General features: G+C 35.3%; 3 protein-coding genes across 4 annotated transcripts; 2 read left to right on the top strand and 1 right to left on the bottom strand.

Annotated features, from left to right (window-relative positions):
- The first annotated feature begins 5,024 nt into the window (after positions 1 to 5,024).
- Positions 5,025 to 7,351, top strand: LOC133874312 (uncharacterized protein At2g34160-like). Its single transcript, XM_062312210.1, has 5 exons — positions 5,025 to 5,316; positions 6,276 to 6,324; positions 6,637 to 6,699; positions 6,797 to 6,861; positions 6,971 to 7,351. Exons 1-5 carry the CDS (start codon positions 5,113 to 5,115, stop codon positions 7,043 to 7,045), a joined length of 456 nt encoding a protein of 151 aa, XP_062168194.1. The 5' UTR covers positions 5,025 to 5,112; the 3' UTR covers positions 7,046 to 7,351.
- Positions 7,352 to 7,409: 58 nt separating this feature from the next.
- LOC133874290 (ureidoglycolate hydrolase) lies at positions 7,410 to 13,470 on the bottom strand. Its single transcript, XM_062312179.1, has 12 exons — positions 13,143 to 13,470; positions 12,936 to 13,021; positions 11,917 to 11,991; positions 11,106 to 11,234; positions 10,304 to 10,390; positions 9,915 to 10,117; positions 9,729 to 9,831; positions 9,306 to 9,397; positions 9,073 to 9,135; positions 8,598 to 8,838; positions 8,250 to 8,290; positions 7,410 to 7,763 (listed from the first exon to the last, which is right to left on the bottom strand). Exons 1-12 carry the CDS (start codon positions 13,335 to 13,337, stop codon positions 7,666 to 7,668), a joined length of 1,413 nt encoding a protein of 470 aa, XP_062168163.1. The 5' UTR covers positions 13,338 to 13,470; the 3' UTR covers positions 7,410 to 7,665.
- Positions 13,471 to 14,894: 1,424 nt separating this feature from the next.
- LOC133874299 (DNA repair protein XRCC4-like) lies at positions 14,895 to 19,130 on the top strand. Of its 2 annotated transcripts, XM_062312199.1 has the most exons (6): positions 14,895 to 15,077; positions 15,169 to 15,311; positions 15,709 to 15,837; positions 16,776 to 16,898; positions 17,878 to 18,154; positions 18,477 to 19,130. In XM_062312199.1, the coding sequence occupies exons 1-5, from the start codon at positions 14,945 to 14,947 to the stop codon at positions 18,121 to 18,123; spliced, it is 774 nt and encodes a 257-aa protein (XP_062168183.1). In that variant the 5' UTR covers positions 14,895 to 14,944; the 3' UTR covers positions 18,124 to 18,154; positions 18,477 to 19,130. The 2 variants fall into 2 exon arrangements, with proteins under 2 accessions (XP_062168183.1, XP_062168175.1); XM_062312191.1 differs by lacking the exon at positions 18,477 to 19,130 and having other exon boundaries at positions 17,878 to 18,334.
- The last annotated feature ends 3,390 nt before the right edge of the window (positions 19,131 to 22,520 follow it).

The following is a 22,520-nucleotide window of genomic DNA, read 5'->3' as shown; positions in this document are numbered from 1 at the left end:
CTCGGTTTTATATGTGCAGCGCCTAGTCGGTGCTCACGGCGTTACTTCACGCCGTACCGCAATTTTTGAAATGTTAACTATTAATATTTGTTATCTTACACGGAAGTTATGTATGCATGATAGTACGTATTATGGTAAAAATATACGGGACATCAATTTCTTCCAACTAACTCGGTTTATAAAACCGCTAAGCATATACTTTTTTTTAATAATTTAATTAAAAAAAGCATGTGTTTTTTACATGCTAATTAAAAAATAAGTGTCAAAATTTTTAAAATAGCTCTCCCTTTTTTTAGGAAAAATAAAAAGAAAAAATTACAAGAATTTAACGGAATATTTTAAAATACTCACGCTTAAATCTTTAAAAAAATTTATATATATTTAAAAAAAATAGTATTTTGAAAAAATTTACATGATTTAAAGAAAAATCCAAAAGATGAGTGAAATTAAAATATATATATACTAAATTTAGAGTTTTTTAAATTTAGAGGATAATTACAAAAGCAATAACAATTTATAAAGATTAAGTGAAGTTTTCTTAAATTTTATGTTGAAATATGAAGGATATTCTTTAAAAATGAAAATTGATATACTATTAAATGGTGTGATCATTGTAGATAATTACAAGAAGTATAAGAAAATAGGACAAATGGCCAATACCTATTCATGGGAAATTTCGAAATGGTTTTGGCTCTAACCTTTCAAAATATATGAATTTTTGTCTTTGGTTGCTTTAAGGTTGCGAAAAGGTATGGATGGGAGCTTCGTTTTCACCAACTTAGATAACGCTTTGACAGAAGATTACAGTAAGCTCTTCAATGTTCGTCCAAAAATAACAAAAATTTCTCTGTTTTTATCCAATTGAGGCTGTCAATAATGACATATGTCCTTAAAGTATCAATATATCTTTTCAATATTTGAAAAAGGCGAAATCATTTTTCTAAGTTTCTAACACAACACGTTTCCCAATTCGACCTCTACCATGTTCATGTCACATCTTCCAATTTCACCATAAAATATATTTTTTATTATTATTATTATTTAAAAAAAAAAAAAGTTTATTCCTTTCTTTTATTTTATTCCAATGCGCATCTTTTAGGTTTGGGTGATCCAAAATATTGGTGTTTAATAGTAGACAAAATTAAGGCAATAACCCAACCACTGTTGAAATGCATATATCTGGATTGTATATTGCCATGCCAGCCGACGCCTTTGAATTTGAACAGCCTTAACTTCAAAGTTTAAAACAAAGAAGCGCCATTGGGAATCTTATCCTTCTGTACAAAGTACAAATTTTATCATTCCAATGTCTTATTATTTTAGTGGGAACATTTTCTCGGCCCCACCCCCACACAATTTGAGATTTTCTTTTTTGTTTTTTCAAACTTTTGGTTACCCTTATAGATTGTTAAGAATTGTGAGACCATGAGCCGAAAATTGGAAAAAAAATCTTATAGGAATTACAATTTTTATTATAATTGATGTGATAGTTCATGTGATACTGATGTACCGTAGTTTCAATCACAAGCAAATATAATTGTTAAATGGCTGTCATGATAAATGTCGCGTGTACTTACAAATTGACATGATAATTCACGTGATACTGGCACGTCAATCACAATCAAATTTAATTGTTTAGTGAATAACGAGGTGAATGTCAAATAGACTGCCATATCGGTTTGTAAATGGGTTGTAATAAAAATTGTAATACTTCTAAGATTACTCCTAAACATTATAAGGTGCTCTTGAAGTTAATTACAACTTTGTGCAACATATGGTTCAAGGACATAGAACTCACACAGTTTCTCTCGAAGAAAAGAGATTATAGGGAAACTAAGTGTGGTATAGAAAATTATGCCAAAGAATTATACCATTGGTGTGAACTGTTAAGCACATATATTTGGCTCCAATGCAGTAAATGGGAAGGTCCAACTTCACACATCAATGATGTCCTAACAAATTGTCTCTTTGTACGGGTAGGTCAGTGGTTTTTGTTTTTTTGTTTAAAACTTTCTTAAATTAGTTTGCACTAAACAAGAAGCTTAATTAGGAGGCAGATTGTCACCAAGATGCTCATATCGTAACAAAAAAGCAAAACGAAAGCGAAGACGTTCCATCCAATAATTGCCCAGGCCCCATCCTTGATTATTCCTGCTTAACCCCTTTTGATAAAGCCCTAACACCCTTCCATTAATATAACACACCGTCCCCTGTGTGTACGTGTCCATTCTATCCTTTGAGTGCAATCCAAACCATACCATGTAGGATGCACCCGATATTAATGGATAATTAAGGGGCAGTTGTAAATGAGAAAGATTATGGAGCAGATAATGGAGGACAAGGTGAGCCCCCGTTGCTGTGGGTGTGTTTGTGAGCTGTTGAGCCAATGACTTTGTTGGATTGTGAATGGAGTAGAAGAAAAGGGTGCCCATTCAAGGCCATTTCTCATCATATGATTATAAAGAATTGGTGTGGGACATTGGCGTCTGAGGACCCACCTCTCCCTATATCGCGCATTTAATCTTTCTTCTATGGGAAGCGATTGATTGGAGATAGGGTCCCATATCCAAGATTGTACATGCCAACGGCTATGATTGATTTAACTACCGTCATCTCAAAAAATTAATTACTAGTAAATTAGACAGATTAAATAAGAGGGCGTTTCATAAAAATTTAAATTTATTTTTAATTTAAATATATGAAATTTAAATTTAAATTGAAAAGTTATGAGTATTTTATGTGTTTTATAAGCATTTATTATGCTCTTATACTATATAAGATTTTTAAGTATAAATGTGCTAGTTGCGTCACCCAGTACTTGTACGCACGTGTGTCGCTTAGTCGCTTTAGACGCTTCAACGGTTAAAAACTGTATTAAAATTGCTTCTGAAATTTAAATAAAAATGATTTTTTCCAACATTTTTTTTAGAGTCTCATACGAGTTCTCTTATATTATTTAACCAACCTGCAGCCTCTTCTCATTTTTGTTTTTGGGTGCAGAATCGAGGCATGTCAACTTCACACGTGTAATCATCTTAGTTGTCTCAAACATCAACCACCATTAGGTGGGGAGTTTAATCATGGATTAGACTCGACGGAATCGGGGTCAACTGTCTTTTTGAAGATTACTATTTGGCCAAGTTGCTGTAGTGATGGGTCTCTATTGCATATAATTGATGGTTGATAAAGAGGGTTGATTTGTCAACATGAATGTTGCTTATCCTCATTTTTAGTACTGCATCAGGTGGCATATAGAATTGGACCGTTTGGTAATACCTTTTAGAGAATATTTTTTTTTTTTTTTTGTTGCTAACCGTCTTGAAGAGGGTGTTTATCAAACGAGCCCTTATATATTTGAGTGTTGTTAAAGTATTAATTTTTTAATTAAATATTTTATACAAATTAATATGACAGTTCACGTTTCACAAGTATTTTGCTTATAATTTACAAGTAGAACCTGCCAGAGCAGCCAGCCAAACAAATTATGAAGCATGCACATGTACTTGCCAAGGGGGACATGGCATTGATAGTGCGCAATGGCAAAATGTGGCTGGAAATGTTACCAAGCATAGTGAAGGGATCGACAGGGCCAGGGGAAAGGAGGAGCCACATATTGGTAAGCTTGAGGGTCCCCATTTACTTAGTCCTAATCGTCTTCTTTCATTCATTTTTGCTTCGAAAATGTTGGAGATATCAATTTTTTTATTAAGATAATGTGAAGTTTATTTATTGATATTTGTAGTATTTTTTTAGGAAGAATTGTATCATTAAAATTACTCCATGTTGTATTAAAATTAATTTAAAAATTTCTGTAGTTGGCCTAATTTACAAATTGTTCCTTAGTGTCAAATTTCGTTAAAATTTTTAAATGATTCTGTTAGGCATCATATCAACACCAATAAGATAGCAACACGTACCACTCTTAATAAAAATGGTGGCTGCCGGTTTTTCAATTTTTTTTTAAAAAATAATAATAATTTTTTAAGTTTTATTTATTTATATTTTTAATATATTTATTTATTTATTTATTTTTATTAAGAGTGACATGTGTTGCCATTTTAATTGTGTTGATGTGGCACTTAACAGAATCTATCAAATTTTTTTAATAAAATTTGATTTCAGTGAGCGATTTTAAGTTAGGCCAACCATAAGGATCTCTGAGTTAATTTTGATACGATAGAGAGTAATTTGTAATTAGGCTAACTATAAGGATCAATGGTGTAATTTTTTTATTTATTAATTGTTTTAATCATTTATAATAAATAAACTCCACATCATTTTAGCACCCATATCTTAATAAAAAAATTAAGCCAGCCATAAGTATCCCCAAGCATTTTTCATTTTGCTCACCTTGATGGCTTCAGCTTGATCTAAAATCTGTCATTGGCTATTTGGAGAAGCCACTGAGTGAGGTTGCATATGGGCCTAAGTTACTCTTTGTTAGCCGCATTTCCTTGTGGCTTTGGAGTTTCGCTTTATGCTATTGGGCCCATTGTTTTGGACTGCTTGGGCCAAATATCTTCACGAGTGGCTATTCGGACCTTGTCAATCTCAACGCCGAGAATTAATAGAGAGAGGACGTTCAACCGTCCTTTCTCCACCTTTTAATATTAAAAGTAGCAATTTCAATAAAATAAAAAAAGAACACTTCTATGTTGTTTTTTTTTTTTTTTTCTTTTTTATTGAAATTGTTTATTTTAATATTAAAATGTGGAAAGGGGACGGTTGAAATCAATTCTCCTCAACGCCATTCCCTCCATCCTCAACCTTCTCACTCATAACATCATTGGAAAGTTGGAAACGGATGGTATTAACTCTTGCTGAACCCCAGTGGAAGCTCTTGGCTCTCAAATTTGTAGAAGAACAAAACCAAAAGCCGCAGATGGGTAAATTGGTCATTCCAGCAAAATCAGTTAACCGCCTGATCCAGGCTGGCCTAACGAAATAACCACCCCCCATCCAATCATACACAAACACGCGTCCATTTCCATTTGCATCGGCCTATATAAAGTTACAACGCTTCCCATCACCGTCAAGTCCCCCACATTCACTAATATCTGCAAAAATTTTCCCTCCCTTTTCATAGTTCTCCGAGAGAGATAGAGTTGTTCGATGGAGACGAGCAAGACCACAGAGGGAGGCAACGACAACGAGAAGCTTGTTGCTGTTGTTGATGTTGGTGCTGAGGGCGAGGCTACTACTGCTAATGCTACTGCTACTGTGTCTGAGACGATGAAGATTAAGAAGAAGAAGAAGAATCACATTCAGGTCTCCAACACCAAGAAGCCTCTCGTCTTCTATCTCAATCTTGCCAAGGTTTTCTTTTTATACAATCTCTCTCTCTCTCTCTCTCTCTCTGAAAGCTTGGTTTTTTACTCTTTCGGTTTTTTACTCTGTTTCTTACTAACACAGAGGGTGGTTAGGGTTTTACTGATGTAGGAAGTCGGGGTTTCTTTGTTTTTTTCTTGGTTTTTGTTACTTTCTTGAATGTATTTTATAACGGGTTTAAGCCCTTTAGTCTCTTAGTTGAATCTCAGTTTGTAATTTGATCTTCGTTTTCCTACTTTTTCTCCCATTTTCTTGGGTCAATTATGGCTGTTTGGTTACTGAGAAATGGCGTTTGAGGAAATGGGAACTTTTTCTCCCACTTTTCTTCTGTTTTTCAGAAATCGAAATGGTCGTAAGGTCTTAATGTGTTTCACTTTCAAGCCTTTTGGTATCTTTTATTGAATTCTTGGTTTCTTCGAAAATTGAGTTCGAATCGCCTTGAATTCGATAATATGCTGTTTGGTTGCTGACAAACCATTGAAAAGAAAATTGATACTTTCCCGTATGTGATCTTGATGGGTCATAACCCCCGTTTCTCGGAATCTTTGATGGGACTTTCCGTTTCTTCCTTGAAATCATAGTTTGTAAATGATCTGAATATCTGGAAATAATATGCAATTAAATGGCTGTGACATTATGATGCTGATTCATATGTTCTTGAATATAATTTCCATGAACAACATGATTCTTTTCTGTTAATCTTGGTTTGGCTGATCTGGATTACATCCATGAGAGTAAAAATTCATGGTTTTCTTAAGTTTTAAACTTCTTTGATATCTTTGATGGGTGCCTGGTGGTTACTTGTTTTGATGATGTTCATGGCGCCCCTTGTTAAATGAGTTTGATAGCATGAAATATGTTGCAGATTCTTTTGCTGCTTGAAGTGCATGTAAACTAAGGATCTATTTTTTCTAATGCGGTTTTGTTTTGATCTTTCTTCATTGCAGAGGTACATAAACCAGTACAATGATGTAAAACTCTCTGCCTTGGGCATGGGTACAATTCTTGAAACCTTTCCCTTTTTCTTTTTCTCTACTCTTGAGTTTTCTTCTCATTCCATTAAATTGGACTGTTAAGTTGCTTCTCATGTTCTCATTTTGTCTTCCACTTATCCCCCGTATTCTGTTTATTACATTGCCTGGATTATCATTGTGAGATATTTTTCTGCCACCTCGACTGACATTTTAGTTCTATGGCGCCTGAATTTACCCTGTTCTGATGCGGCAGTTTTTCTTTATATCCTGCACTTTGGAATCGTTTGTTATTATTTTTAGCATAGTGGCTAACTTGTACAGTTATCAAATGCAGCAATTCCTACTGTTGTCACAATCTCCGAGATTCTGAAACGTAATGGACTAGCAATCGAGAAAAGTAAGAATTCAATAGTATCAAACTTGTTAAACACCTTCTCGGCATGCATGAGATTTTTAAGTTCTAAATGTTCTTTTTGATTTGGGAAATGGAACAGAGATAGCGATATCCTCTGTTGGTTCAAAGGATGAGGAGAAAGGCCGGATGGTTCAGAAAGCACAGGTTGTTATCCATTCAACCATTGCCTGTTTTTTGCCCATTTTTACCAGTTAAAATAATATTTATCACCTATTCTACCCGTAACAAGTTTTTGTCATCTATTTTGCTACAGCTTGAAATTGTGCTGGCAAAGGCTGAGAAAGTCGACAAGACCACTGTTGCTACATCACCAAAGAATGACATTTGAAATTGTTCTGGAGTGTGATTTTCACATTTATCTTTTTTTCCAATCTTACATGCAGTTTAGAGTAGGCGAAGAATGACAAGTCTCTTGGTTGGTATGTGGTTCCTTCCAATTAGAGCTGCTGCCAACATGATGAAAGTAGAGACGGCCCACTGCGAGAAGATATGATCTGATGGAACCTTGGCATCTGCATTTCTTCTTTTAGTTTCTCCTTTTCTCGGCGTTATTGAAGTCACATTTACCCTCAATGTGTACATACTGTTTCATTTTACTGCCAACATAATAGAAGGATGTACAAATTTACAGATCTCTCTCTCTCTCTCTCTCTCTCTCTCTGACACACACAAACACAGTCTGACGTGCCAGATGAACGTGGAAATAGTGCCTTTTATAACATCTGCTAGTAGCAGTTGAAAATTATTGATCAACTTTAATACAGAAAGAGCAGCATCTGAGGATTGGGGGAATAATTTTCACAAATTTCTTTCCATGTTTGTCAAGAGGAAATCAAAATTAATAAATCTGCTATCATTCAACAGTTTCGAAATGATTTATTAAAAGTGTCTATACAACGCGTCCTATCCCTTGAATTGTGACTTGAATTAACAAGAAAGGATGACGCATCATTGCAGGGACAACTTTGCAAGAGTCAGAGCTAATACCTTGATCCCATTTGCTATATCCTGAATGGAGGCATATTCTTCAGGCTTGTGGCTGTAACCTGCAGAACCAAATTGATGTAAATACTTACTAAGCTTACCTTGATGACTTAAGCACAAAAGTGATAGCAAGTTGACATACGTCCTAAAGCACACTGGCACTGTATGCCTATATTACCCATGCCATTGAAATGGGGATCCTTGATTGTCCATGTCTACATGTTTTTTGCACTCATGCAATTTTTTTTTTCTCTTTTTTGAAGTTAAGAATGTTGATGCACTTGTATGCTTGGTCTACCACATGCATATAATATAGGTGAAATTGGAGTTCCAACATGAAAGCAAAAGATTCAGTGGCAACTAACATGCTTTCTTCAATGACTAATCTCAAATACATTAGCCCATGAAAGATGATATAACTACTTGTTCCATTAGGAACATGAAAGTTTGAAATGATGTCCTCAAGAAATTACAATTGGTTTACTAAGAAAAGTAAAGGAATATGGTATCACAGCATTTGACGTAGAAAAAGAGAAAACAGCTCATACCTTTGTAACATGGAATGAATATCATGCCCATGGGTGATACTCTGCAAGGATGTGAAAATGCATGATCAGCAGCTTTTTGTAGTCATATGCCAATGCATCTTTTGATAATTTGAAAATACCTCAAACAGGTACAGTATATAGCTATGTTTAAGTCGAAAAATCAACTTTTGGGCCATTAACTCCAGCAACTTTTACCAGTGTCATAAAATGACATTCTCCAATGAAAAATGTGATAATTGGATTTTCTAAAATAAGATAATCCTGATTTATACATAATTAGGATATTTGGACAGACCCACTTAATATGGGCTTACAAATGCTTCAAGTCTCTCACTCTCTCTCACATACCTGGCCATAAACAGTGAATCATGGTAAGCTCTGCTAATCATCAGCTTATGTTTTAGGTTTAGCTCTTTTGATGCAGCTTCCATTGCCTCGACTATTGTTTTTTCAGCAAGGGCAGGAGGGTCCTGATTTATAATTTTGAATTCGGATAGCCTGACCCCACGGTCTATTGCTATTTTAATTGCAGAGTGCCGGATCTTCTCAATTACAATGTTTCTTCGCTGTTCATCAATGTCTCTTGTGTCTGCCAAAAAATAAAAATAGAGATACCAAAGGAATCAAATAAATTAATACCTGAGACGGTTGACATTTGGCATAGTACATTATGGTGGCATCATACATATGAATATCTTCTACAAACTTAAGAAACATTAACAAGAATACATTGTAGAAAAAAACTGTGGAAACAAACATTTTACGTATACTTGGTATAATAGTATGCTTTCCTGGAAATTTTATTCGCTGAAAAAAAGCGTACCAATTTCTAGGTGTGATTTACTTGGGATGCTGTTAATTGCTCCAGGATGCAGCTCCAGAATACCTTTGAAAACATTAAATTAAAGTTTATAGCGGAGGTCTACACTAACAAAGGTAGCAAAAAGAAGATAACTGCTTTCACAAAATATGCAAGATGGACTTCAATATTCAAGTTACAGAAGAAAATAAGAAAAACAAAATGTGATACTTAGGCATGAAGAAAGGATGGCTTACCAACTGTACCAACAGTATCGATAGATCCAGATTCTAATACATGCTTCTCAACAGCCAGTGCCAGCTCTGCAGCTGCCAGTCCAGCATCATTTCTGCTCCAAGTGATGAAAATAAAATAATTCCCTCTTGTTTAAATGAACAAGCATAATAATATATTGTAAAAATGATTTAATTCTAGAGGAATTAAAAAATCTTCAACAGGAAATATACTATTATCAACACAAATACACTACTTTTGGGAATTGTCTTCATTCATTTAAAATTTGGGGGGGGGGGGGGGGGGGGGGGAGGTGTGAAGAAGAGGAGACAACCAAAATTGAAAGCACCAGAAATTATGAATATTTAGAGAACTCTGCAAGAAGAAAGGTGCATAAGTTCATGGTGTTATTACAGCCAGGAAGTGTTCACATCTAGGAAAATCACCTATGTGGCATTAGGACAGCGCCTGCATGCCCTCCATTGCCTTCGAATTCCACTTTAATACTTGCAGGGGCTGCAATGGCAGTTACTACCCCAATAGATATACCTGGAATGCAAATAAACTGGATTGACGGGAATTGAGAATATATAGATAACGCAAGGTTAATAGTGGCAGTTAAATAATCCTACCTTCTTCCTCCAGAAGGGGCCCCTGCTCTATATGCAATTCCACAAAGGCAGAGTAAGTTCCTTTCTTTAAAAACACGCTGGATAAGTCATCTTGATCCTTCACATATCCAGCAGATCTTGCAGCATCTAGAAAGGATCTATTTTGAGCATCAACTGTTGTCTTCAGAGCTTCCACAAGTACCTCACTTCCTGCCAATAAGCGGCTGCACATTTAAGATATCATATGAGGAACCCCATACAAGGGAATTGGAAAATAAAATCAATTCACCAACCCCAAGACATGAAATCTCTTGTGGCCTTTATAAATAATGTAGTAAGTTAAAAGTTGAGAAGACATAGTTAAGGAAAATTCAAATAAAATGTGAATCAGAAAATGAATAGAAAGTGACCTTCCCAAACAGCTGATCCCAAAGCGTGTAGGCTCTTCTGACGTGAATAAGATAACTTCCAGTGACCTTCTAGGTCTAAAACCAGATCTGTGGAAACTTTCAGTCAACAAACCATACACTAAAATAGTTGCAACTACATATGGATTTGCAAGAACCAGAAGAAACTTGTATGTTCCTTAGAATATCATAATTTATGTTATAAAAAATTCTCGAAGGATGCATAAAGAAGTTCAAATGATCATTTCAATATCATTTTTTTTTTTAATTGAGATAAAAAAATACAGCTGTTTACATCATTTGTTTCTTCTAGCTATACCTTCAAGTGATCGATGGACAATAAGATACCATAAAAACTAACTGCTAGAACCCAATTTCAGGAGGCTTTTGGGGCATGTTTGGATGAATGGATAGGTCTGCCACCCATTCAACATTACCAATATTTCAAATATCTCACTGGGTACTTCAAAATTAGCAGGTCACAGTGTCATCAACTCTCCTTTTAGGATCCCACTTGTTCCAGCTATGGTATGAAAAAAGGATGTCTATGTAATTGTAAGCTCAATCCTAGCGTTATCAGGCTATGGCACATGAGAATAAATTTAGCACTCTCATAAAATCTTAAAAATGTGTTAAATTATTCGCATTGTATATGTTTAATGGATTTGTATTGTAGTCAAGTACTAAATCAGCCATGGGCCCATGATAAATTATCAGGCTTGCCTAGATAGAAACATACTTAAGATGGCAATTGATTTTATTTCTTTCAGAAACCAACATCAACATAAAACAGAAACTTGCAAACCTCTGTAACACATTGATGGCTTCTATAGCACCTAAAACACCAACGACTCCGTCATACTTTCCAGAGTATGGAATAGCATCAATGTGAGAACCTGTTGCCACTGCTGGAAGCTCTGGTTCATGGCCATCCCTGCATAATTTTGCTTAGTCAAAGCCATCTAAAACACATTATAATTATGAACAATATGACCAAAGCAAGCAAAGGCAGGGATGCAAATATGAGCTTGAAGACTCAAAAAAGCTAAACATAAAATCCCAGTTCCACTTTTGTTCTTTTCACTTGAAATATAAACAGAAAGAGCTAAAAATAAGACCACCTTTGTAAGAAGCTTCAAGCTAGCCGTAAAAAGGACAGATTTTTTTTTTTTTTTTTTCAAAAAAAAAAAATAAAAAGAAAAAAGTGAAAAGAAATAAGATACTTCATGAGGCATAAAGGTCAAGTGACTTACCACTCGAGTCAACCACTTGGGGTTAGTTAAGCACGACAAAATAGAAAGCAGAAAGAACCAAAACAAGATAAAAGCAAGCTATAGGATGATAATGACTATAGATATTGCAATGCAAGTGATAAGATTACTACTGTAGGAGACTCGAAGGTTCCTGAAGTAATCTCTAAGAGAAGAAAAATGACACCTTTTATTAGCTGAAAAACAGAAACATACTTGTCTATACACGACAAGCAGTAGGAATTTAGGAAGTTTTTTGAGTTGAATCGAGTTTATAAAGAAGAGCCTTAAACTATATCTTTCAAATTTTACCATGACAAACAATTAACTACAGCAATCTTTTAAAAATAATAGACATACACTTACCATTGGCCAAATATGTTACCAACAGCATCCTCTCTGACAGAGAGACCAGAGAGGCCCATCAAGTTTTTGATATACCTGCAGTTTATTGTTACAACTAAATGATATTAAGCAGATTCATTTCAGGGAAACCCAAAAAAGAAAGGAGAGGAAAGGAAAAGCCTCAAATCAAGAAGAAAAGAATTTGTACACACTTTGATTACATGCAGTGGTTAGTCCTAGCTAAACTCTACCATGTTCAGATACTGTAACATCTTTGCCATATATGACTTTTATTAAAAGTAAATGCAACCAGCATATCAATCTATTAATCTATGTAAACAGTACATACATCAAAACATACTGATATTTCAAGACCAGGCTGCATTTGGCTATCCTGTGAACATTTGCCTGATTCTTCGACAATTATAAGGAAATTTAAAGATGGATTTATCATTTCAAATAGGATCAATCACGAAAATCAAAACCGCCGCCAAAATTAATGGAACGTGATCATTTTTGCAGAAAAAAAATGTTAAGGTCAATTGCAATTGATTGACCATTGCACATGGATTAGGCCACATGCCACAAGCATGACCAAAATCTACACATAGTTTGAAGAACATAATGGGTTGGGTACATGGTTATGTATGTGGACCAACCAGCATGAGACAATCATGACTGCTTGGGGCAGCTATAACAGTAGCATGCCTCTTTCCGCAATTTAACTATGCCGCATTTTATGTTCCTACCAAGACAGTAATTGACTTGCCATTTAAGAAATGGCCAATTCAAGATGGTGAAATCACAAGCTCCTATATGAAACAAATATTGGGCAATTCAATCTTTATGGGATGCCCAGCCCGCCTTTGGAGCATGCCAGACTTTCTGATCTTAGTTTATTACACAAACAACTCAATAATCATTTCAAAGTGATAAACTCAGTTGCTCAAATCACAATCACAAAAATGAATGTCTTAGTCATACACTTGAACCCACGTAGTTGGGATTAAAGCATAGTTGAGAAGGGTTAAGTTATATACCTGCGTGCCAAAACATCCTTCTCAGTGTACAGGATCCTAGTCACTGATGGGGCAGGTGTATCCGAGAAAGTAGCAAGTTCATCAATCTAATGAACAAAATTCATAACATTAACACTGAGACTAATCAATACACACACATTGTTATTGCCACATCATAGTTATTCAGAGCCTCCAAATAGAAACCCAGAAAAAAAATAAACCCAGTACCTCTTTCTGTAAACTTTCCGTATCAACGGACAGTAAAGACAAGGATTTTTGGAAGAAAGAGTGAGGCTCGTCAATTGGGTACCCAGAAAAATCCTCCATGGTTTTGGTTACAGGGTCTTCATCTTTGTGAGCTATGATTACAGAGCAGCAAAGACAGAGCACAAGAAGTTGGAGTTGAGGGAATCTCAGGGCCATCTTTTCTTGGTTTTGGTATAGAATTGCTCCGATTAGCTCCTAAGAGGGCCTAAGTGCGCCCATGAACACGCCAGGTTATCCTTGCTTAGTGCATATCTGACGCTGGCTTGTTTGTACTCTTTGCGCAAATTCCAAAGTTTATTTGCCCTTTTTTTGTGGATTTTAGCAATAATTCATTAAAAAACGAATAATTTTTTTTTTATTCCTAGAAAAGTACGTTGGTCGTTGGGTGCATAAATTTATAAAACAAAAACACTCGGCATGAATGGAAATACATGTAAAAATATATTGTGAAAACTGATTCTTAAAGCTGAAATTTTTGAAATTGTTAAGATCAAACTTGGTTGGTCAAGCAACATATCTACAAAACTATTTCCAAAACAAATTCAACAGTGGGTTACTCTTGATTTAAATATTTTGTGTTCCAAAAAGTAAGATTTCTATTGCATAAAATTATTGGAGTCCAGTTGCTTGTTTTATTTTTGGTGTAATATGGTGTATTTTCTTTTTTAGTTGTTGAGTTGTACTCCTTGTATTTTACTTTTTTTTAAAAAAATAAAAATAAAAATCCTTGGAGTGAAAGCCTAATGCCAAGGTTTCGTAATGGAATAATGCTATCGACCATATTTTTATTATATAATTCTTTTACAATATTAAGGTGGCAATCCTAAGTCCTAACCGATTCTTTTTTTAACAATGACCGATGTAAGAGTTTCTTCAAATGATCACATAAATATGGCGATATAATTATATGATATATAGCATTACTCTTCATAATTTCATTTAACTTATAATTGAGCAAACCTTAGAGAAAAATAGAGGGCCTATTGGCTAGGGGTGAAAATGCAGATGTGGTTATTAGCAATATCTGCATCCACATTAGCAGAATGCGATTATCACTTTTAGGTATTCGTATCTATATCATGCGATTACTATCTACATCAGCGCGGTTATTATCTACTATCCGCGTATAAGGTCATGAGTGTTTTGGATTACTATGTAAATTTATGTGTAAGTTTGAATAATGTAGTTATTACTATATGTAAGCTTAAATATATTAAGATTTTACTTGTTATACAATTCACGATTATTAGTCATAGAGGTTCATTGTCTCATGGAGTAATCGAGATTTGGATTACCAAATAAAAGAAAAAAATAAATGTAGTGAGATATGACTTTGATACGATAGTGAAAAAACCTAAATGTCTTAAACTTGCCAAATCCAAAACGGTATCATTTTAGTGAATGTAATTATAAAAAAAATGCGGATGAGGTTATTACCGTATCTGCATATCCTAAACTTGCTATCCGCATTCGTATATGCGGCTAATGACTTTTGCTAACATCATTCGTATATACGAATAACGAATGCAAGCGATTATTATCTGCTCACATTCTCACCCAAACTATTGGCTATTGGTTACCCGTTTTATTTATTTATACTTACCATAAATAAAAGCAAATTCAAATTGTGCTTAAAGACTTTTTTTTTTTATTAAAAAAAAAAAAATTACATAATATTTGGTGATGCAGAGTACTTAAGAAGAGAACCTTTGATTGACAAGGCGGGAAAGACCAAAATTTTACAGAAATATTGTAAGCCAGCAATGGACTCAACCAGACACACATGCCTCAAGCTCCAGCCCCAAGAGGGCGAAATCATCTTCGTCAAGGGCACTTGGTTTCACGCCCGATTCGACCTCTCCATCACCGATGGCCTTCACGGCTGGATCTGCCACGGTACTTCAATTTCTCAATCAAAATTGTTCTTAAAAATATAGATTCGAATCTCAACAAAATATTGGATTCTGTTTTTCTTTTGCGAATTCAGCGTCGGAAGAGGGGGTGAGAGAGCGCGCGGCCCAGTGGGACCAGCCGGTGCCGGAGTACGTGGAGCTGGCCGAGCGGTACTTAGGGTTTCAGCAGCCCGGTTCGGTCTACCGGTTCGCCGATGCCGGAGACGGCCACAAAAGGGTTTGTGCTTGTTGCTCACTACTCAAAAATTTATTACGTTTTTTAGTAGTGTTTGGCTGCTGAGAAAATTAAGGAAAATATTTTTGCTGAATAATGGTAGTAATAGAAATGATGAATCATAAATGTATGTTGTGGAATGATGATTCTTTTTTTCTCCTTAAAGGAGGCACAACGTTGCTATTTTTTTTTTTTTAAAAAAAAAAAATAGGCTCATAAGTTACGCCTCTAGATTTTATAGGGTAATTAAATTCAGTGGAGTTATTAGAATCATAACCATTATTTTTAACTCAGAGAATGAATTAAGAAAAAATAATGCTGAGAGGACAAACTCTACATTATTTAATTAAAGAGGTAACGGGATACAGTTACTTATCTGGTTGTGTTATATATTTTGCAGTTGTCGTGGACTTTTGAGAAGGAAGGCACAACACTGGAATGGCGATGGAAGTGTCAACCATCGCCTGATAGTAAGGAAATTACAGCAGGGATTTTGGACTTCCTCATGGACGCAAACATAAGGCTAAGTGTATGATTGTGCATATTTTCTCTTATTTCTCTTCTGCAGTGTAATTTTAGATATGACTCTTCTTGGTGTACGGTATTTATGCAGCTGGTTATATATCAGCAGTCTGGTCTTTGATATCTTAGCAAATTTTAAGTTAGCATAACTGGAAGATGACTGTCATTTTTCATGATAGAAGTTTAGCACCTGTCAAATACAGAAGTCAAGGTCTGTAATACAGAGGGCCTAGCTTTAAGAAAATTGATAATCAAAATAAAGGAAGTAGAAGCAGAACCCTTAACAGTGAGGTTATCAAGTGCACTTCTCTTGTAAGTCAAGATTCCATGATTCACTTCTTCAAAAGTGCAATTCATGCCCCGTACAGGCACCTTGACCAACTACATATTGGAGGTTCTTGTTAATGAGATACTCATAGCTTGTGGGTTTTTATTGTCAAGTATATCAAGCCAAATAATTATGTCTGGATCTAGAATGGTGGGGATTTGTGAGATAGGCTAGAGTCATGGCATACCTCTGGTAGCGACATGTTTGAGTCCCTTCCACGTTCCTTATGCTTCGTTGTGATGTATCAATTTCATCTTGTCTACTCCATCATCCATGTCACACAGAATCACTATTTGAGAGTCTGATTGTATGGTTTTACATTGTCTGGGATCTTAATTTACTTAGTGTTGTTGAAACATTTAAGTGACTTTCAGATAAGTTGGGATAATATCGTGCTAATGAGCCACATGGGATGGGAAGCATCAAGTATAACATATAAGATCTTTCTTTTTCGGCAAATCTCAAATTATAATTTAAGTTTATTCATATTATTGGACGATTTTTAATTAAATCAACATTTTTTAATCATTCTGAATGAAATTTGTAGGTCTAGTGCATATTTGAAGAACTTGTTTGTTTCATATATATTTGCTTGTACTCTTTGTATATATGCATAGGAAGAAGTTGTCAGAAAGACTCAATCATTTGAGAGGCTGAAAGTGGAAGCTGAGAAGTGTATAGCACAGAGTGAGAAAATTAACGACGAGAAGGTTGAGTTCGAAAATGCAATATATGCGAAGGTTTGCACATTGAGTTATCTTACTTTGTTTTCTTATCATTATATATGGCATCACTACTTTATCTATTTAAGTTTCTCAATGTATTACTTGATTTTGCCTAGTGATTTTCAAGCACAGGTTATGGTATAATCATTCTCTACCATATCTTTTAGTTGATTATTTTGTTAATTGTAGTGCTCTGGAAGTTGGTTTAATTGATTTAACCTTTTGATATGTTATTAATCATATTGTTTATTGGTAAATTGCCAATTGTGCCAAAAGATAGGGTTGAATCTTTCTTTCTTTTTTTCATTTTTTTTTTATATATATATGAAAGTAATCAAGATATCATTAAAAGCGTAAGACGCTCCCGGGTACACAAGAAGTAAACAAGAAAAGCCACTTTGTTAGTAAGGGAAAAAAGAACAAGAAAATCATGATAACTAATCACAAGAACCTTTGAAACCCTTACAATTGAGAAATCAGGAAGAACTGTTCTTCTTGGATTAATAAACTTTAGGTGCTTGCTGATTTACTGCTGCAGCAATCTGGTGCATGGGTGAGGAATTCATTTCCTAGATTTTCACCATTCGCATTCCTTTTCTCGATATATAATATTTGGTTAGCAGATTGGATGAATATAATTGAACTTTTTCATAATTTTAATGCAATTAAGCCTCTTTCACAATTTTGATAAGATTAAAGCTCTTTCACATTCACTTCTGCTTAGTGAGATTGAATAGGAAAGCTTGTTAATTATAGAAGCAATGTTTTCGTTAGATATTCTGATATTTCTTGTTTCAGAATCATTACAGATTTTTTTTTTTTCTTTCACATATGTATCATGATGCAGTTTGATCAATAATATCATTAATTGCGATTTATGCATGCCACATGGAATGGACTGGATTACTTCTAGCTGCATTTGTTAACTAGAGTGAACTATGACTTGCGTATTTTTGCAAACATTAGGAGTGACTTGGCCTTTTTCTGCTTCTAGTTTCTTGGGGTCCTGAATTCAAAGAAAGAAAAATTAAGAGAGGTCCGAGACCAGATTTCAAATAAAAAAGCTGCTGGGAAATTGCCAGCAGAAGAGGAAGAAGATTCAACTGACAAAACTGAAAGTTTTGAAAATGGAAGTGATGCTGAGAAAAGTGGGGATGAACCTGCCAAAAATGTTACAGGCACTTCAAAGGATGTTGTAACGAGCAAGCCTCGTGGTCGAAAGTGGACTCCACGTGTTTAATTTCTCACTAGTCAAGTGACCATTCGAGCAGGTTTAGCAATAATGCCTTATTACTCCCTTCCCTGCTTTTCTTCCTTTTATTTATTTAATTTAAATATACATCTATTTTGGTTTTTTGGGGGGAGAGAGCTGGGGCATGTAAAGGTTTGTATCATGCTTTTGTAAGCATCCCCAGGTCCTTAACAAATGGAATCAACAAGGACTTCTGCTACTTTTCATCGCAGCCCTTCTGCCACTCACTTGGAGACAGAGAGTGAGGACTCTCAAGTTTTAACTGATCACAAGAATGACAACTAGCCATTAATTGGTTTCAAATTGAAACATTGCTTGTGTAATGTTACATTTATGTGCAGAATAATGGAGAAGAATGAGGTCGGTAAGCCTGCTTAAGAGTAACTGTACATGTTAAAGGACATAAGCTAGCATATAAGAAGACAATAAAAGTGCTCTGACTACGTAGGAAGTGACTCAGCATTGCACAATATTGTTCATCCTCCACGGCAAGGTGTAGTAAATTCCTCTTACGCATTTCATCAAGAAGTTGCATCGCTTTATGGGCCTCTTTACCTCGAAGAAGACCCTGAATCATGATGTTGAATGAAATGGAGTCTGGTAAGCAACCTTTCTCTTCCATTTGCACAATCAACTTACCAGCCTCCAATTACATTCCTTTCTTGCATAGGCCATCTATCATACTGTTGTAAGTTAAAACATCAGGAACCAAGCCATTCTTTAAGATTTCATCCAACTTTCTCTTTGCTTCTTCCAATTTACCAGCTTTACACGTCCCCATTAATAAGCAGGTTAAGAATGTGGATGCTAGGTTAAAAGTTTTGTACTCTCAAGGGACTGCAATAGATCCATTGCGTCCTCAATGTGACCATTTTTGCAGAGTCCATCCAACAAAGCAGGATATGTAGCCAATACAGGAGATGGGCCACAACTCAGCATTTCTTTAAATAACTTAAACGTTCTGACCGTTTGATCAAATGCTCGAACCACTTGAACGTTTTTTTTTTTTTTTGACATGACTTAAACGTTCTTTTGAGCATAAGCCTTAAAAGTTCAAAAACGTCATACTTTTAACCTATCTAGCACGCTCCAAGGCTTAAACACATTTTCTAACACTACTCTAAGCACAAATAAGATCTCAAGACAGAAACCTAACACTAAAGTCCAAAATTTTTACCAAAAATTGAAACTTTCTGTCAAAAACATAAAGCTTTTCTTAAAACAACTCCAAAGCACAATGATCTACATGTTAACACTTTAAACAGTAAGAGATCTATAGTAAGGAAAATGAAATAATCCGTGTCATACAAAGACTCCAACTTTCTAGCCTTAGAATCATCATCAAACCAACTTAAATCACACTAAGACTCTCTAGCAACAACCACGAGCGCACGCCCATAAAAATACACATTACTTAAGAAATTAAATAGGGGTTAAACAAGTACAAATTACGAAAAGAACCAAGCTTAGGGTGTCAGGTTTATCTCTCTTGACGATAGAAATCCAAAATCCTCAAAAGATTCTTTATTTTCCTTCTCTCTCTCTCTCTCTAGAGTTTGGTGGCTGCAAAAGAGTGAAATGGGGTCTAAGGTTTGACCTAGTCTCTTAAATAGATATCCATCGTCGAACTTATGCTGAATTAGCTAAATTTCATTCGTATGCAGACTGCTACCATTCGAAAGTTTTGTTCAGAATTGTATTGTTTGATTGTTTCATAAAATGTTTGATTGGAGGTTCCCCACCGTTACATACCGTTCGATTGGTATGTGCAGAAGATACTCTAAATATCCAAAAAATCTATTTTCTCCCCCCTTTGAGACTTAAAACTAACTTAGGGCTGTAGATGAACATAGCCACTAGTTAACAAGCTCGTGCTTAGTTCAGATAAGCTCGGCTTAAGATCGGTTCATTTATTAGACGAATAGAACTTGAACAAAAATTTTCACTCGTATAAACTCAATTCGACACGTATAAGTTCGTATACCTTCATTTTTATTACTTTTAATTTTGTAATGAGACCATGCTAAGTATTTAAAGAGATAAAAAAATAATTCTCTTTGTAATGTAATAGATATAACTTGAATTATTGTAATTTTGAGTCTTGATAAAGATATATGTGTATTTATGTATGTGTGGAATGAATGCATATACATATATAATTCAAATTATAAATATTAACCATAATTAAATAACTAATAATTAGTATGAAAGTTCAAAAACATAATTGCTACAATTACTTTATATATAGAATGAATAAGTTAATTGAGTAGCTCGTGAATAAGTTTGAGTTAGTTTGAAAAATAAATGAATAGATTATCTAGCTCAGTGATAAGCTTGAGCTCGGCTCGTGTTTGAAAAAAATTAAATGAACCAAGTTTAAATGTTTAATATTCAGCCAGCTCAATTACATCCGTAGGTCACTAACCCAAACACACTTAGGCAAAAATTAAGACATCCACAACCCTAATATTTAAAGCGGTGTGTTATAGTGATTGTCCTCGAGTGTTGGGCCTTGACTTTTCGTTGGATTTTTAACCAAGTCCTTCAATAAAAGTTTCCAACAACTGCTTTTCAAACCACCCTTGAGTTTGGTTGTAGAGGCGCTTAAAGCGGTTTTGATATTCGCTTATAATGGGTGTCTGTCGAATATTTGCTAACTTGTCTTCCACATTACATATGTCAAAGGACCAAATCGGGGAAAGAGTCATTACACAAATTCATCCATGTTGGCTCTCTACGGCAAGTCATCAACCAATCAAACCACTGTATAGCATCCCCTTATAGACTAATTGATGTAATCTATACCTTTTGAATCATTGAGTGTGTGGTGATATTTGAAGAATCGCTTTGTCTTGGATTCCCATCTTGACTCCCTTAGGGATCTTCTCTCCATCATCCCTGCGTGGGAACTTCAATTTCATATGTGGAGCTCTATACTTATGTTCTTTTCGAAATCGAATTTTCAGTGACTCTCAATTTTTGTCTAACCTAGCATTTTGTCCCCTTCTTGATTGAACTTTCGAGGACTCTCAATTTTTGTCTAACCTGGATTTTATCCCTCAACTGTTTGGGTTCATTCAATCGTTCTTGCAATAGAATCTTCTATTAATTCCCTTAATTGTTCAACAAATTTTGAATCCATTATTGATTCCAATGACGCCTCGTTTAGTGAAACGTTGCTACTAAAAGCCATAGCATATTGACTTAAGTCGGTAATACCAAACAATCTCATTTGACTAGGAGTGAAGGGCATAAACTAATAATTTTTTTTTTTTTTTTAAAAATTTGTTGTCCTTACTCAGATTAAGCTACACCAGGCTACAGTGAAACAAGAATAAGGGTGGCAGTAACCTTGTCATCAAATATTGTAGATTTTAACAACAAATCGGAATAAGAGAGTACCTGTGCTGGGATAGGGCTATTCGTGAACTGGAATTTTTATTGGATAATCAGCCCACTTACATTGCTTTAATAGAATATAAAATAACCCTATTTCAAGGAGAGCAACTTCTGTCAGGTCATAGCATAAAACAAGGCTTTTCTGCCCACCAATAACAAATTGACACGTCATCTTAAAACAAAAAATTCAACTTAAAACAAAAAAACTCAAGTGTTGCTGAAACATCGAATCATTTTGCCCTCTTTTCCCTCTTAAACAAGTTGAGAAAAAAGAGACCGGACGCACTGGCCACCGCCATAATTCCTGGCACCTCTGCATGCTCTCTCTTACCTTTACGGCTTTACCCCCTCTGCTTTTCGTCTTCTTCCTAACTCCCATTCCCATTTTAGCTTTATGGGTCTTCCTGATTTTGACCTTTCAATGAGGTCTGGGTCTTCCAAACGCACAATGATTTTTCGTTTGTGTTTGGAGTTTTGAAGCTCTGAGACTATGAAAGCTGCCAGAAGGAGTTGGAGAAAGGGTTTTGGGATCATGTGAGAAGCCCCTCTGTAGGGACACCCAAGGCTGGGTCGGGTCAGCAGAGCCGGGCCAACCCCAACGCCACTGAATGCTGCTCCTCTGACTACTGATTAGTTTGCCAATTTTCTCTAATTTTCCTCCACTTTCCCTCACTTCGTCGCTCTCCAAACAGAAATCATCGGATAGTATTTTGCATTCAAATTCTAAGCTTTGGTGGTGCGAATTTGGGCCAGGGTGGTAGTCAATTTTCTCTTAATGTGCTTGAGAGGGAAATGGGATAAAACAAGGTTTTCACGAAAGATGGGTGGGTCATTTGCTTTGATCCGGTGTTTCAGCAACATTTAAGTTTTTTGTTATGAGATGACGTGTCAATTTTTTATTGGTGGGCAGAAAAATCTTGTTTTATGCCATGACCTGATTAAAGTTATACTCTATTTGAAGTAGGAATACGAATTAGTAGTCATAA

This window comes from Alnus glutinosa, chromosome 1, assembly GCF_958979055.1.
Source record: "Alnus glutinosa chromosome 1, dhAlnGlut1.1, whole genome shotgun sequence".
NCBI classification, from domain to species: Eukaryota; Viridiplantae; Streptophyta; class Magnoliopsida; order Fagales; family Betulaceae; genus Alnus; species Alnus glutinosa.
This window is presented reverse-complemented; position numbering and strand designations above follow the sequence as displayed.

What these genes read in the sequence shown, in the direction of transcription:
- LOC133874312 (XM_062312210.1), top strand. Translation starts at nt 5,113, where the DNA reads ATGGAGACGAGCAAGACCACAGAGGGAGGCAACGACAACGAGAAGCTT. An exon ending in TCTATCTCAATCTTGCCAAG is followed by an intron (nt 5,317 to 6,275) that starts GTTTTCTTTTTA and finishes TCTTCATTGCAG; the next exon opens with AGGTACATAAACCAGTACAA. An exon ending in GGATGGTTCAGAAAGCACAG is followed by an intron (nt 6,862 to 6,970) that starts GTTGTTATCCAT and finishes ATTTTGCTACAG; the next exon opens with CTTGAAATTGTGCTGGCAAA.
- LOC133874290 (XM_062312179.1), bottom strand. Translation starts at nt 13,337, where the DNA reads ATGGCCCTGAGATTCCCTCAACTCCAACTTCTTGTGCTCTGTCTTTGC. An exon ending in TAAATCACACCTAGAAATTG is followed by an intron (nt 8,839 to 9,072) that starts GTACGCTTTTTT and finishes ATTTTTTGGCAG; the next exon opens with ACACAAGAGACATTGATGAA. An exon ending in ATTCATTCCATGTTACAAAG is followed by an intron (nt 7,764 to 8,249) that starts GTATGAGCTGTT and finishes TTGGTTCTGCAG; the next exon opens with GTTACAGCCACAAGCCTGAA.
- LOC133874299 (XM_062312199.1), top strand. Translation starts at nt 14,945, where the DNA reads ATGGACTCAACCAGACACACATGCCTCAAGCTCCAGCCCCAAGAGGGC. An exon ending in CCGGAGACGGCCACAAAAGG is followed by an intron (nt 15,312 to 15,708) that starts GTTTGTGCTTGT and finishes TATATTTTGCAG; the next exon opens with TTGTCGTGGACTTTTGAGAA. An exon ending in AAAATGCAATATATGCGAAG is followed by an intron (nt 16,899 to 17,877) that starts GTTTGCACATTG and finishes TTCTGCTTCTAG; the next exon opens with TTTCTTGGGGTCCTGAATTC.